The 15,344-nt window shown below is 36.8% G+C and overlaps 1 protein-coding gene across 1 annotated transcript; it reads right to left on the reverse strand.

Annotated features, from left to right (window-relative positions):
• Positions 1 to 3,582: 3,582 nt before the first annotated feature.
• Positions 3,583 to 13,872, reverse strand: nme9 (NME/NM23 family member 9). The gene is made up of 15 exons (XM_015386089.1): positions 13,765 to 13,872; positions 13,570 to 13,627; positions 12,862 to 12,965; positions 12,683 to 12,754; positions 12,109 to 12,225; positions 10,180 to 10,258; positions 9,944 to 10,026; positions 9,749 to 9,841; positions 8,347 to 8,501; positions 7,860 to 8,056; positions 7,176 to 7,320; positions 6,995 to 7,102; positions 5,684 to 5,835; positions 5,452 to 5,596; positions 3,583 to 3,843 (listed from the first exon to the last, which is right to left on the reverse strand). Exons 1-15 carry the CDS (start codon positions 13,795 to 13,797, stop codon positions 3,585 to 3,587), a joined length of 1,800 nt encoding a protein of 599 aa, XP_015241575.1. The 5' UTR covers positions 13,798 to 13,872; the 3' UTR covers positions 3,583 to 3,584.
• Between the last annotated feature and the right edge of the window lie 1,472 nt (positions 13,873 to 15,344).

Consider the following 15,344-nt stretch of genomic DNA (forward strand, 5'->3'; position numbering starts at 1 on the left):
GGAAATACATTTAAAAAAGCTGACAGTGTTAAATCTCATTATTTTCTCCGTTAATTAATAAATTAACATTGAAGATAGAAGGTGGATCACCTGAAGCTCTCAGATGTTTTATTTCATTTATTATTGATTATTGTTCAAGATATTTCCATAATGTGTTTGTTTAGTGTTATACTTACATTATCTTTAAAAAACAGCTAAAATTTAATGAAAACTGACAAGGTCATAATATATTACTCATCTGCAAATTGAAGAAGATTGAAAAAAACTTGGTGATATATATTTCTTTTTATAGCTCTATGATGGAATCTATGTTTATGTTCCTGTTACGTTTAGGTCAACCTGTCAATGATACAAAAATAGGAGGAAAAGCGGCTGAAAAAAATATTGGCACTGAATTAACTGAAGCAAAAGAAACATTTTTAATCAGAGATGAACAAAATAAATCTGCTCTTCATATCTCCAACTTTATGGAGAATTTGAGCATCTAGAAAGTTTTCCGAAGCCTAAATCAAAGATTGATGCATGGAAAATCTATTTCCCAGACCGTTATTTAGACGTCAAAGTGTTATTGGTTGGGGCGTGCTTTGGTGGTGGTTGGCGCACATGACCCATGTATGGAGGTCTTAGTCCTCAACACGGGCGACCCGGGTTCAGATCCAGCTTATAGTGCTTTCCCACGTCTCTCCACCTGTCTCATACTCTCATTCCTGTCCATAAAAACGAGCTGTAAAAACTCGAGAAAAAAAAAAAAAAAAAAAAAGGCTATTGGTTGTCTGTCTGCTTTTTTTAAATTGATCTATTGACTGTTCTAAACTTGTAATTGAGTGACTGCATCTGTGTTTTTAATGTCTACCTTGCAGTAACACTTTGTTTTCAGGATTCCCCATTTCAGTCTATAAACACTAGAAACCAATTGTGCAATTGTTAAACCGGGAATACCACCTTTCATGATTCCCCAAGCCCCCCTCATATTTAATTACATTTTTTCATACAAATTGTTGAAATGAAAGAAGTCCCCATTCTTATGATGCCACACATCACTGGTTCAAGGGAAAGTGGGCTGATTTTTGCTTGGAATGGTTTAGATTGTCCTTCCGTCTCCGGTCAGAAGGACCGGAGATGGCTGGGATTTCAAATCTGAAGATCATCTAAACAAGAATGAAGGAAGGGCGTGCAGCTGGCGTAGTGGTTAATGCGCATGACCCATGTACGGAGGCCTTAGTTCTCGACACGGCCGACCTGGGTTCCGGCCTGTGGTCCTTTGCCAAGTGTCTCTCCCCCCCCTCTCATACCCCCTTTCCTGTCAGCTTATTGTCACAAAAATTAGCCACTAGTGCCGTAAAAACTCAAACAAAGAAAGAAGAGAACAAAGGACTGATCAAATATGTGCTGTACTGTCCTGCAACAAGGAACTTGATTGTGCCGTCAGTCGATCATCTTACATATAAGTGTTCTTGTTCAGGTCTAAATGATTAGTTAAAACCATTAGGGTCTTCAGTAGCTTCTGTTTCTGTTTCTACCATCTTTACTTAGAGCATCTCCAGCTGCTGCCTGAGACAATGAGAGAATAAACATCAGTTTTCTTTACAGAGCTCCAAAGGCTTAGAGTCAATGCAAAAATAACATTTTCTGTGCATTATAGTCATTTCTAAATTAGTAATAAAAACAGCTGTAAGCAAGATTTTTCACCCTTGTACAGTTGGTAGCTTCCCAGTAGATAGACTTAGAGACCTAGACAACCTTTATTGTCATTTTGTATACACAGAGTGTATACAAAACGAAATTTCTTTTTGTGCAGCTTTTAGAACATTTCCATTCTATAAAGTGCAGCAGTGATCAAATGTGAACAGTGTGGGAGAAAAAAAGATATGTTCAGAGCATTAATATATATGGTGCAAATATGCAGTATTTTGTTTTATTGTCAGTGTGATGCAGAGTCTGTGACGTGATTTAGAGTTTCTTTACAACAGTTCAGTCTGTCTGATAGCGGTGGGGAAGAAGCTGTTGGCACCTGCATTGAATGCTGCGAAGCCTCTTTCCAGAGGGCAGCAGGGAGAACAGTCCATGGTGGGGGTGTGAGGGGTCATTAATGACATTATGGGCTTGGGACACGCAGCGCTGGGATGAAATGTCTTTTAGGAAGGGAAGAGGAGCCCCGATGATCTCTACTCTTCTCACCTTCCAGTCTGAGGCGCTGCAGCCTCCACACCACACAGTGAGACAGCTGGTCAGAAAGCTCTCTATAATGCTTATGTAGAAGGTGGTGAGGACAGGTTGTCCAATTCTGGAGCTTTCTGTTGCCGGACGAGAACCTTTCAGTTTTTAGTTGTTTTTCTTTCCTCAAAGCTTTCTACAAAAAGGCTTTAGAGCGGTTTTCACCAACCTTTTCCAGGCTTAGGGCTACTTCAAGGATACTGAGTCAGGGGAAGGGCTACCAATAAACATATTTTTATGGTTTCTTTTCATTTTGATTTTTCCTTAGATATTGTCATTGTGAAATCTCTATAAATGCTTACATGACCTATAATAAATATTATTAAATGCTCTATAAATGATTAAAAAAAGCCATGGAATAGAATAAAATTCCAAACATAGCCCAGTTGTGAGTCATTCAGGAGATGCGGGGAGCACCTCCTGTGATCCTTTGGTGCCCAACTGGCACCATGTTCGTGACTCCAGCTTTACAGGATATTTATCTCCGGTAGGTATGATGGCCATAGCTCGCATAGCATTGTTTGCAACAGAAGGAGCTATTAATACGTTAGTTATTCAAGCGATTGTTTGGGATGATGGGCTTTTAATGCATATCATTTTTAATCATGTTTAAAGTGATTTCAGTTCCTCAGACCTTAATGCAACATCCAAACCAAATTGTGTTTAAAAAATGCCAGAAAAAAATGCAGATGAAATACAACAAAGGAAATATTTATGTCCTTTTTTGGTCTCATTCTTTAAAGCGTTAAATGGTCTTAGAAACAGAGACATATACACAGTTTTACCAGAACCTGACCTAAATAAACCAGCTTTATTCCTCTGACTCACAGTCTGGCCTTTTTCATAATCAACACCTAATAGCCCTGGCTGTTCCTGTTAGCTCTACTTGTTTAATTAGATGAGAAACTGAGAGGGGGCTGTTTTTCTCATTAAGCCATTTCCTGCCTGCCTTTAGGGGACCATTTTAATATTTAACAGCAAAGGTACCAAGGTGAAGTACAGTGATTGTTGAGAAAAGGCTTAAATTTAATTTGGTATAACAAGAAGGTTATCGAGCTAAATGGAGAAAAAAAAAGGACAAATTTAATTGATATCCATTTTCTTTATTTAAGTTGTGATTCTAACCCATTGAGAAGCTTTTCAGACGTCGTTCATGCTTGGCACCTCCATGCTGACCTTATTTAGTAGAGGCTTCTTCAGTTGTAGATCTCAACGGTTTTTTGTTTTCTTCAGAACTCTTCAGCTGAAATACAGACATTTTAACTTTAAAGTAAAATTTACGAAATTATTTAATCAAGCACACAACCCACCAAGTGTAAATGCTTTGTAATGCTGGAGATAGAAATAAAGAATGGCTCATACCAGGATACCTAAGATGGTTCTGCTAGTTTCTCTGAGACAGAAGCTGCATCTGTGCTGATATCACCAAAGATGAACTGGATCTTCTCCTCTGCGTGCTGCTCGTTGGAGGACCCATGCACTGAGTTGTGGAGGATATCAGCAGCAAAGCGCGCCCTCAGAGACTGCGGGGATATTTCCTTAGCTTTGTCGGGATCGCTGGGGCCCATCATGGCCCTCCACTCCTCCACTGCGTTCTCCTTAGTCAAAATGAGCATCATGCAGGGCCCACTATGAGAAACAGAAAATTCATGAAAGAAAATAAATTATTTATTAATTTTTTTAGCTCTTTATTGCGATTTGTTTTAGAATAAATAAACGTTACTAATTTTAGCATGTTTTCTTTTTCAGTCAACCAAACTTTCTTGTGATATTTTAAATTTGTCTTCAAAATAATTTCCTCCAGACTTTCTGAAGGTCTTTTTAACATTTCCTTTGAACTTTAGCTTCATTTTCACTCGTCTGTCGCACCTAATCCTGATAACTGCAGGTTAGTTTATGACTGCCCAATTAAGATTACAGCATACAGAAAAGGGGACAATATTAGAATTGTTTATAACTACATAAATCAAGTTTAAGGCATGTATCATGTTTTAAAGTAAAAAATAGGAGCAAAAAAAAAAAGAGCAATAACTTAAACAGTCCCTGAGATGTGCAGCTTCCTTCAGCGTATGCATTGTTGACAAAAAGCTGTTTGTGAATCACCTTGTTGGTTCAAAAGCCCAAAGATTAAACTAGTTTTTATCTTTCAAATATATGTTTGATAAAATAGGAACAAGAAGTTTGAAATGAAGACAACAACAAAATTCTAACAATAGAAAAATAGTTAAAAGGCTTGTTTCAAAGTAATCTAAGGTAGTCTAGCTGATTTTTTTTCACAACATATATTAAATATTGGGTGACCCAAGCAATTTCGACTGTTGTGTAACATAGCAAATATGTCATGCAAAAGTAATTCCATACATAAATAAGCTAAGGAATCACCTCACTGGTACTGTACAAAGGAGAACTTCAAAACTTCAGCTTTTATTTCAGGTTTAAATATTAAGTTTGAAGTCATAAATGCAAGTTAAGCTCATAGCTGAACATTCGAAAAGTATGGAGGATTATGAAGGTTTTTAAGGATATGAAGGTTTTTGCTGACAGGAAATATTTTCAATCAGCAAAACACATAATGAGGAAACCAAAGGAGCCTCAGTCATCCCCCTTATTAACATGATGCTTTTTTTAAGCGATCTACCTGCATTATGTCTGTTAAGCAGCTGCCTGGCTGTTAAGTTAACATCAGTTTAAGTTTAGTATGTTTTCTTAATTTCACCTTTTTCTGAACAGTGTGGATACTTGTTGCTTTTCTGTTTTAAATCAAAGCAATGCACAGGTTATTATTTTTTTTAATATTTTTTTAAATGTCTAACCTATGACATTTATTATAGTTTATCGCTTTTATAAGATTTTCATATCAGCCAATGTTTCAAACTCAGCCTTCCGAACTGTGTCTGCTTATGAATAAAGGTTTCCGTTTACATCAAAGCTAACATAATCTGAGGGATACGAGAATTCAATCTAAGCTCATACTGTTTAACCCACAGCCTGAGCCTGATGTGAACAGCCTCTCCTTTACCAGCACTAAGGACTGATCAGAATGTAAGGTAGGGCTAGAAACTGGACATAATGTCCAACAAAAAATGAAACTGAGATTGACTTCTATGCCTTTGGCCTGAGGCTGCCTTGACTCCTAGCTTCCAATATCACAGTATAAATTGAAGTTGAGACTGGCAGTGGAAAAAGAAGTCAGAGTGTTTGCAATGCCCCTGGGTTCGTGTGTGGTGACAAACCAACCGACACATAAAATCCACCAGCTGGATGAAGAAAGGCTTCTCCCTGTGCTCTTTGTAAAACTCCTCAGCCATTTCCCTTGACAGCACAGTCTCCTTCAGCTGCTCTACGGTGAAGCCTCTTCCACGGATCTCTTCCAAAATCGTATCTGTGAGTGTTGAGAAAATAAAACGGAAATAAACAAAAAGGAAAGAAAATCAAACCTGCTCAGTTGTGCTGAAAGTACAAGAAGAACCTCTGTGCTCCTCCAGAGCATCGGGTTTGATGACTGCCAGCGTCCTTTGTTTAGGAAAGAAGAAGCTGAGCTCTCTTTCTGCTTCCTCAGGGTTTGCACTGCCATGAAGCTGGTTTATGGGCGCGTTCTCCACTGCAAACTGGGCCCTTAGACTGTGTGGGAGGGAGATGGAGGCTTGACTTCAACAATTTGCAAAAGTAACTATACTTGTTGAATCACGTCTTTAAAAAAACATTAAGCTTATAACGATAGAGCAACACAAAGTAGTGTATAACCATGAAGGTAAACAGTTTGAAACATTTTAGTAATAAAGCTCAAGCTTCTATCACCTAAATTTGCTTGGATCTAAATCGTTTTAGTTCAAACCACACCTCTTTAGTCTTAGATCTTTTTTGAAGCCTTTGAACTTTTTTTTTTCTTTTCTAGGATTTCCTTTTAATTAATCCAGTTCATCATGCTATACAAAAGCATCCCCATAGCATGACACTACCACCACCTTGTCTAACTCATTTATTACAAAATGTGAGGCCATTTGGCAACACTGGATTTAATTTGGGCGTATGTTATCTATACATAAAATAGAATCTACTGATTATATTTTAATGCCTTATGAGAAAACATTTTAAAACTATATATTCTACCTTGTGTTGGCCATTTACATAAAATACTTTTATTTTGTTTCTATAATGTGACAAAATGTACGAAAAAAAATGTGCATGTGTATTATTGAAGGCATAGGTTTGAGCAAACGGTTAGATTTCCCCCATGCAGAAATATATATATATTATAACATTTCTGCATATAATAATAATAAATATAAACACTTGATGTTTCCAAAATTTTCCAAGAAGATGCAGCAAATCAAACACTGTTTCAAATGTGGGTCATTTTCTGCATTTCTATTCACATCTGTTCATCCTATCCTGAACCATGTGGTCATTTTCACATTGAAAAGAAGAGAAAAAAAACATCCTCAGAAAAATCACTGAAGCTGGAGGGAATATATTGCTTTTTCCAAGTGGGAAAACAGACAATAATAAAAACCGATAAACTGTTTTGTAGTGTAATAGCAAAGCTATTGGAAATTAAGTTATTATGCAACCGATTTCTTTCTCTGGGGCAATTGTGGCACAGCAGATTTAAAATGTCTGAGTTTTATCTGGTTCTGATAACAGGGCGGGTCAAAAAAGATGCTTTATTTAACAAGCTGTCACAGTGAAAACCTACAGTGCATTTCTGCAGGTAATCATGCTGCAGTGACCGCCTACTCTCTTTTTAACTATTGAATCAGGAGGAGAAGGCATGACCAACCACTCAGGATCCTCCTCTTTGGCTTTGTGAAGGTCAGGAGGGCCGAGGATGTTCTTCCAGTGATGGACAGCCCCTTCTCTGGCCAAAGCTAAAGCAAGAACCGGTCCGCTGTAATTACAGAGATGTTGTTCAAATGTTTGCTTTAGATTTTTGGATCCATAGAAGAACAGGTCGAATTTACCTCGTCATGTTTTGTAGAAGGGCAGGAAAGTAGTCTCTATCAACATGCTGGAAGTAAAACTGTCTGACCTGCTCCTCTGTCAGCATCACCTCCTTTTGGAGGGCAACTGTGAAGCCTGCCTTGTGAATCTGAGCCAAGATCTCATCTGTAAGATAACAGGGATATTTTGACCAATAAGAACTGCACAATCATTCCTGTTATGTTAGGAGCAGCAGTCAATGTTTTGATTATTAGAAATGCAACAAAAAATTATACCCCTTAAACCTTTCAACCTCAAATTTAAAAAAGTTGGATTTCATAGATAAAAAGTAATGCATAAAGAAAATGATAATGATTAGGTTTTCATTGCAAAACACCTCAAACTTAGTCAAATTGTTTTCAGCTTATTAATGGTTGTGCTGTCATCAGCCCTCTGCAGCTTCTCCAGGGTTTCCATGGGCTTCTGCTCCCTTTGATGCTGACCTTGCCCTCAACTATAGGTTTAAAGTAGTGCCGTATTGTAATTATTTTAGCAAACTTGATAAAACACAGGTTTGATGAAGCAAAAAGGTGTTAAAGGTGAAGAGACTCAAAAGCTTTGTGTTGATAATTAATCCCAGTCCTTTCATGTTAAAGAGAAACTTTAGATATGTTTGCACTCCCGCTCTGGAGCATTTGTGATTGTGGCTTTGGCTTGAGCCCCACCTCTGTTCTCCCTGGCAACGTCAGGCCGGATAAGAGCCAGCGTCCTCTCCACATGCTCTTCCTCCCCATCCTGCTCTGCTTCGGAGGCCGTCCTAAAGTTGGGGAAAAAGAAGGCGAGCTCCCTGCTGGCCTGGTCGCTGTCCTCGCTGCCATGTACTGCGTTGAACAGCGTCTCTGTGCCGTATTGCGCCCGCAAGCTGCAGGAAGTTGGGTGGGGGAGGAAGAAGAGAGGACCAGATGGATGCTCGGCTGGTGCTCAACCAAAGAGAAGCATAATTTCTGGGTGTGTCTGATCAAGCAGGCGAGAATATGCTGTTCATTCCCAGCTCCAGACTCAGAACTGGCACCTTTTCCAAAAATTCTTATCAACATTGCAGGAAAAGATGCACAAATTGTTTTTTTTTTTTACAGACGGAAGATTCTGCTTTATTTTTTGCATTTTTTCCCTTCTCCAAATGTCTAATATGTAGAAAATCTACCAACTGACCTTTCTGGCTTTTCTCTCCTGGCCTCCTCTATATCTGCCGGGCCAATGAACTCACGCCATGCAGGGATGATATTGGTTGTCCCCTCTATTTGAGAAAGCACCAGAATATGCGAGGGACCACTGGACATAAACTGCACCAAGTCCTCAAAGTAAGGCTGAAATAAAGCAGAACAAACACATTTACAACATTTATAAACCTTTCTTAATTATTTTATTGGATTTCAGGGCCCATGGGAGAATTTGTCGACAGAAGAACAAATAGTTCTGCACAGCCAGCATTCAGAAGAAGACGTTCTGCTAACAGAACCAGAGTATTTAGATAACAAGCAAGCATTATGTCTAGGAGAAAACCTATAACTACTCATCAACCTGGCTGAAACATTAATGGCAGCATCATTCTGTGGGGATTCTTTCCTTCAGGAGGGACAGAGCAACTGTCAGGGTTTTAAGGGGAAGATGACTGGAGTTCAACACAGAGCTGACCTGGATGAAAACCTGTTAAACGCCAAATGACTTGAGACTTGGGTGGGAGATCATCTAGCAGGACAATAAACCTTAACATACAGCCAGAGACACAGTTGAATGGTTTAGATTGAAGCATAGTTATGTTAGAATGGCCTGGTCAAAAAGTAGACCTAAATTAAACAGAGAATCTGTAGCAGAGCTTGAAAATTGATGTATCCAGATGCTCTTCATCCAATCTTGTTTAGTTAAAGTTACTTTGCAAAGAGGAAAGCTAGCATATCTTAGTCCCTAGAGACATACTCATACAAACTTGCAGATGTAAAAATAAAAGGTGGTTTTAAAAAGTAATCAGTCATATGGGGCAGAAACACAAAAGCCCATCAAACTTTTACATTTTTTATAGTAAAACAAACAAACCTGGCAGCTATTTGCTTCTGCGTGTTGGTTTTTGAAAAATAAGAAACAAATGTGAGAAAAAGGCCGAGGAGTACGAAAGCTTTAGCAAGACACTGTAGAAATTTTCAACCTGGAAGACATTTTTTTTAATCTCTACTTCGAAAAAGTAACTAAAAAAAAAAAAAAAAAAATATGTTGGTTCTTATTTATTGAACAAGGCTGCTTCACCTTACAAACCATCCCTATGAACACGGCTTGGCTGAATCTCAGTTTGGTCTTGCAACAAACAGCACAATAAGCGAAAAAGCTTTGCTTACTCAGCCGCTCTATTTTAAGCCTTTGAGGAAACACAGATGGGTGTCAAATGTGTTGCATGGGTATGCTTTGCTCTCACATTGGTATGTTGATTTAGAAAACGGAGCAAACATTCAACCACATCATCAGTTTTCCTCCACTTGGATTGGGCTTGACATTGACATGTGAGATGATGTATGTGCTTTTCTCCCCCACTGCTCTCATAATGTCAGCCATTACAACATACCTCTGCTGCTTTGTGTTGGTAAAAATCTCGAGCCTCAGCCTCAGACAGAGTTCGTTCCTCGTGTGCAAAGATCTCAAACCCAGCATCTTGGATCTATCCAGAAGGAGATGCACAGACAGAATAGATGAATGCCAGCAGGAAGGCTTGAGAAAATCTTGTCTTCTTGGAGTGTGAACATGGTTAATCCCTCTGTACCTTCATAATGATCTCATTTGCCTTGCCATGAGCAACTGCGTCAGGCTTAATGATGGCAACTGTGTAGGATTTACTGGCAGGAACTTTCATGGAAAGAGAGGAGAGTTTGATTGATGATCATTATTGCTGTTTAAATTCCAAACAACACAGCAAAGATGCCATTACAGTAAAAAGAGATCTGACCAAATAACTGCAGGCTAAAGAGATGAACAGTCAAAAGCATGTTTCCACTGTACCAATTATACTTTCTTCATTTTCTTGCTGCTGAGGCTTCTCCTCTTTCTCCTCTTCATCCAGCAAACCCTCATCTTTCACCTAAAAAACACAAACTGATTAAATCCACTCAGACTTAAGAACAGCTTGTTCCTTTTTAAATGCATTTACATGAATCAAATAAACAGTCCTTGTGTGATTTTGGTGGAATATGATGAAAGCCAATAGATAAAGTGATCATAAACAATAAAATAACAGTCCTTTCTGTGGTAAATCAGAAAACATGACTTTGAAACTGCATACTGTCTTTAGATTCACATTTCTAACTTCATGCTTGGTACTTAAGGCAGTATATCATTATATCATGATCTCCTTTAGTAAAAAGGTGAAGTGGAAAATTTTCCTTGAAAAGGGTGAAATATTATGATATCACTTAGTTAGCAACTTAATTAGAAACAAATACATTTAAGCAAATGTGAAACACTTGCAAAGGTTATCCTGTGCCATTTCCTCTGCTCAATGATAATTAACTTATTAAATAATTAAGGCAGTATGTCTTCTTATCTGAGAACATTTTACACAATAAAAGCATGATACAAACAGAATCAAAACATCAGTTATCACATCAGTATCTCTACTGCTGCTGACAGGTTTGTTAGTCTGTTTATTGCAATTCCTCCAACATTTTTAATACATCCTTTCATTGGTGTTCAGGCTTGTACGGTAACTCTGCACAGTTATTCTCTTCTGTAGCTGAAAGCATCAACAGTAGACACTTAACAAACCGGCCGCCTGTTCAAGAATTTAAAAACACTCTATAGGGACCAATGTTTGCCTGTATCACATGGCTGGGGGCAGGTAATAGGGATGTGTTAGTAAAATCCTTGCAACAACTGGGTCAAAAGAATTCATTTTCTGTATAGATTATACCTTTTTAATAAATGTTGAGGGTTTGACCACACTGCAATTATTATGCTGTGACGTTATTCCTACACTGGAAAAAAAAAAAATCAAGATCTAGAGTCATTTTTTTCTTAAAATAAATTAATTTTTTTCTTGAATTGAGTAGGTGAGACACTTTGCCAATGGAAAAACACAATTTGCATTTAAAATAAGAAGAAAAAAAACAGTTGTATTGTCTAATTTCAGGTGCAAATTAAAATTATTATCTTATTTTAAGAGAAAAAAACGAATTCCATTGGCAACTCATCTTATTTACTTGCTCAAATTAAGGGTAAATATACTTTCTAAGCAACACATTCATTCTGCATATTTAGAACGAGAACACTTTTTGAGATCAAAGTTCATTTAAAAAGTGTGCAACTAAATATGTTTGAAAGTGACCTCTTTGCCTTCAAAATCATGTAAAGGAGGATTAGGAATAATTAATGAAACATGATTTTATGGTTTCTAATTTCCACGGCTCTTTATTATAAAGCCCTTTAAAGTGATGCTGAGTAACCTGTAGCCAGTAGAGGTGCTAGACTTCCTAAGAGCAACTGGCAACACTGAAGTGTGGCAAAAACTAACAGTACCTCTCCATGTTTTGGACCACTTTAGACCAGCAGACTGAAAAGTCATGGAGTAACTGTCAAAGACAAGGGAACATTCACCCCTAAAGATTAAATCCTACATCTACAGAACCAAGAATGTGTCTGATCAGATGTCATATCTGACACCTAATAACTTTTATCTGAGTATATCTAATAAAATCCTTCAGCTTTGTCAGCTCCTGTGTTTAAGGGGAGCTCAGGCTGCAGTAAAGCACTGCTCTGGGTCACGTGATCCATTCAGCAACATATCCGAACCCCTACAGTTACAATTTTAAAAATGGCAACCTACACAGAGCATCATTTAATATATCTGAAATTAAGCTAATACTTGGATCAGAAGTTAAACATTGTTGTGTTAAGCAGCAGTGCTGCAGTAAATATTAATGTATCACTACTCACCACTTTGCGCTCCCTGCCTTGTTCTAGGATCAGCTTTTCTTTAGCTAGCTCCTCCACTATCATCTTCTGGAGCATCGGAGCATTGGCACCTCGCAGCACAGCCACCAGCTCCCCGCCCTGTTCATACAACTCAAACTGAACCATTCTGATCATTTCTTTTACACATTTCTAAAACCTCTGTTGACTTTGGCCTAAAGACTAATCGAACTAAACAAGGAAATAGTAAACTCTTACATAGTCTATGCAGAAAGCCACATACATGTGGAGTAAATATTCATCAGTTTATCAAACAAAAAGACAAGGGATTCTGATCAAGGAGAAGAAATGGGGAATTAGTTAATAAAACCTAAACAAAAACAGTCACAGTGCTTGGTAAGTCAATTCGCAACTTTAGTAAGACTAATAAATACATTAAAAACCAAACAGTGATATAAAGTACATATCAAAATGAATACTTTTACCAGACTTAGGAGGAATTATTTGGGGGGAATCATTTTATAAAAAATACATTATTGCAAAAAGATGTAGTGAGTTCTTTTTAACATGCAATCATAAGGAATAGAAACAGACTGACTCCAATGAAAAGGAAGGTGGGTTCACATTTTCCTCTGTACTTCTCCAGGGCATCAATACTGTCAGCTTCAGCCTGCACACACACAAACACACAGACACACACAGTTAAAATACTGCTTCTCAGCAAGTGCTGCCTTCTACTTTAGATAATGTAAAATTAAAACCTAAAACAGAGCTTACGGTGGCAAAATGAAGAAGATCATCACTCAATTCATTCTTTATTTTTTTCAGGAGACTGACCACAGCTTGACAGGGACCGCACCACTGCTGGTAAACATCCACAACTGTATGCAAAACAGACACACTGTGCGTTTATGTAGACACAGACAATTAAATTTTTACTGGTGATAAACAGAAATTTCATTAGCATAGTTATTGGAATTTCCAAGAAAAATAAATAAATTTAAACAGTGTTAAGTATAAACAAAAAATAAATAAATAAATAAATAAAGGAACCTTTAATACTACAGTTTGCAGTTTTCTTAAAATAAAAAAAAACATCTTAAAAGGGATCTTTTTCCTTAAAATACTTGTCTAATGCAAATGTGAAATTCTAATAAAATAAAATGCAATAACTGAAACATTGAGAGACTTTTTAAATCTCTCTAATATGTGTGTAAACATTTTTTTTTTCGTTTCTATGGCAGAGATAAAAAAAACTTTAGATTAATACGTCGATTCCTTCTGCAGTTATGAGAACGAACACAAGGAGGCAGCAGAATACAGCACATATTATCAATGATCCACTTCTCTCACTGTGCAGCAATCAATTCATTTTAGATATAGTCCTGCTAAACATCGCTGATATACATACTGTTGTACATTTTAAAGACAGGAAGGGGAAGATAAAGTAAAACAAATGAAAGAAAACAACAATTTAACGCTCACCTGTTAAACCTTTTATAGTAAGCATCTCCTCCCATTGTTCTTGGCTTGTAACAGATGCCTGAAAGAAAAAAATAATAATGCATTAAAAAACCTAAAAAAAGAAAAAAGAAAAAAAAAAAGTTAATTAAATAATAGCAGGAGTGGTGGAAGATGTAAAGCTAACAAAACAATATGTTTTCTAGGCCTGTATCCAACCTGTAGGGTCGCCTCTTTCTTCTTCCCTGCCATTTATAACTATTTAGATTTATTTGGGACTAAATAAAAAAAAAAAAAATAGAAATAATGGAAAGCAATAAACAAAACCCTTCACATTAGCCAGCTAAAATAATACAGTTCTTGGTCCTGTTTGCTCCTATTTGGATGGCGCAACGATTGTTTTGACGATTGGTTGCTAAGCAACAGTTTTTTAGACAACATGTAAGTTTGTAAGCATAACTTTTAGTTTTTGTTAATGTCATGGCAAAAAACCTTCGGGTTACAAAATAAAGCATTTTTAGCCAACAGATACCAACGATGAAGCTGTTCATGTTGCTTTTGTTTTTTACCCGGACCCTTTGCATGTCTCTACATGTCCACCAGGGGGCATTGTTGCTAATCAATTGCAATTTATTTACCTATATGGAATTTAAACAGACGCATCTAAACAAACTAAAACATAATAGAAGAGTTAGTTTATTGATGTAATATAATTATATATATATATATATAAAAACTGGAAGTGATTATACATTTATTGCATGCAATGTGATGGATTTTAAGTGTTTATTTGATTTGATAATGATAAATATGGCTTACAGCTAAAAAAGGAAGAAAATAAAATAGGTTTCTAAGAAGTATAATTTAGGCTACATTAGATCAAATTAAGGTGAGAAAGTGATTCTTTGTAAATGAAGGGCCCATACAATCACTGGTATTATGCTGGGTTAATCATTGCTCAGTAGACAGGAAAGGGCATTATATACTCATATACCTGAATAAGGAAAAAAAGAAGAAGAAAAAGAAAGACAGAGAAATAAAGAAATATCTTTAATTAGTTCCTGGTGCTTATTTTGCCATGCTGCATGGTTTTAATTCCAGTTTGCATGCTCTCTTTAGGCAACCTTTTTTTTTTTTTTATCTTTTGTGTCTTTGTTTTGCCATGTGATGAACCAGCCTCCTGTCCAGGATTTAATTCCACCTCTCACCCTGAGATGATTTGACCAGTGGCCCTGTGATGGGCACAAGGCATGCTGTCTGTTATCTGTAAGCAGCCTTAGCCTCTTTCATGCTGTCAGATACGTTTTTTTTTAATGAAATTCATTAGACTTCTTGTATAAGTTTATTATTTTTAAACTCATGAAAGAGTTTAATAAATGGCTCTTAACACAATCTGAGATGTTGACTTTGTCTTACTGTGTTTCTTTTATTGTTTTATTACAGTTTTTATTTTATTATTACTTTTATATTGTTTTAATGATTGATTATTTGTATCTTATGATTTTGTATAGCACTTTGGTCCTGTTGGGTGTTGAAAGTGCTTTATAAATAAAATAATAAAATAAATTTGGTATGGAATAGTCCAAGGAAATTATTAAAAGCCATAAACCTAAATGTATGCTATGCTTTTCTATTGCTGCACTAAGGTCAGAGAGTCGCATTGACACTTTCTTATCTTGTATTCCATTTTTCATTACAGGAAGAAAATACCTTTAGATACTTTTATGCACCGGTTTTTCTGAAGATGCTCTGACTTTAGGTGAAAACACTTCTAGCTTCAACCAACAACACATGATCTT

Source organism: Cyprinodon variegatus, unplaced genomic scaffold (genome assembly GCF_000732505.1).
Source record: "Cyprinodon variegatus isolate N-32 unplaced genomic scaffold, C_variegatus-1.0 Scaffold356, whole genome shotgun sequence".
Lineage (NCBI taxonomy): Eukaryota > Metazoa > Chordata > Actinopteri > Cyprinodontiformes > Cyprinodontidae > Cyprinodon > Cyprinodon variegatus.

Coding starts and splice junctions, on each gene's coding strand:
- nme9 (XM_015386089.1), bottom strand. CDS start 13,797: ATGGCAGGGAAGAAGAAAGAGGCGACCCTACAG. Junction 12,755..12,861: donor ATCTTCTTCATTTTGCCACC/GTAAGCTCTGTT, acceptor GTGTGTGTGCAG/GCTGAAGCTGACAGTATTGA. Junction 8,502..9,748: donor ACCAACACAAAGCAGCAGAG/GTATGTTGTAAT, acceptor GCTTTATTTCAG/CCTTACTTTGAGGACTTGGT.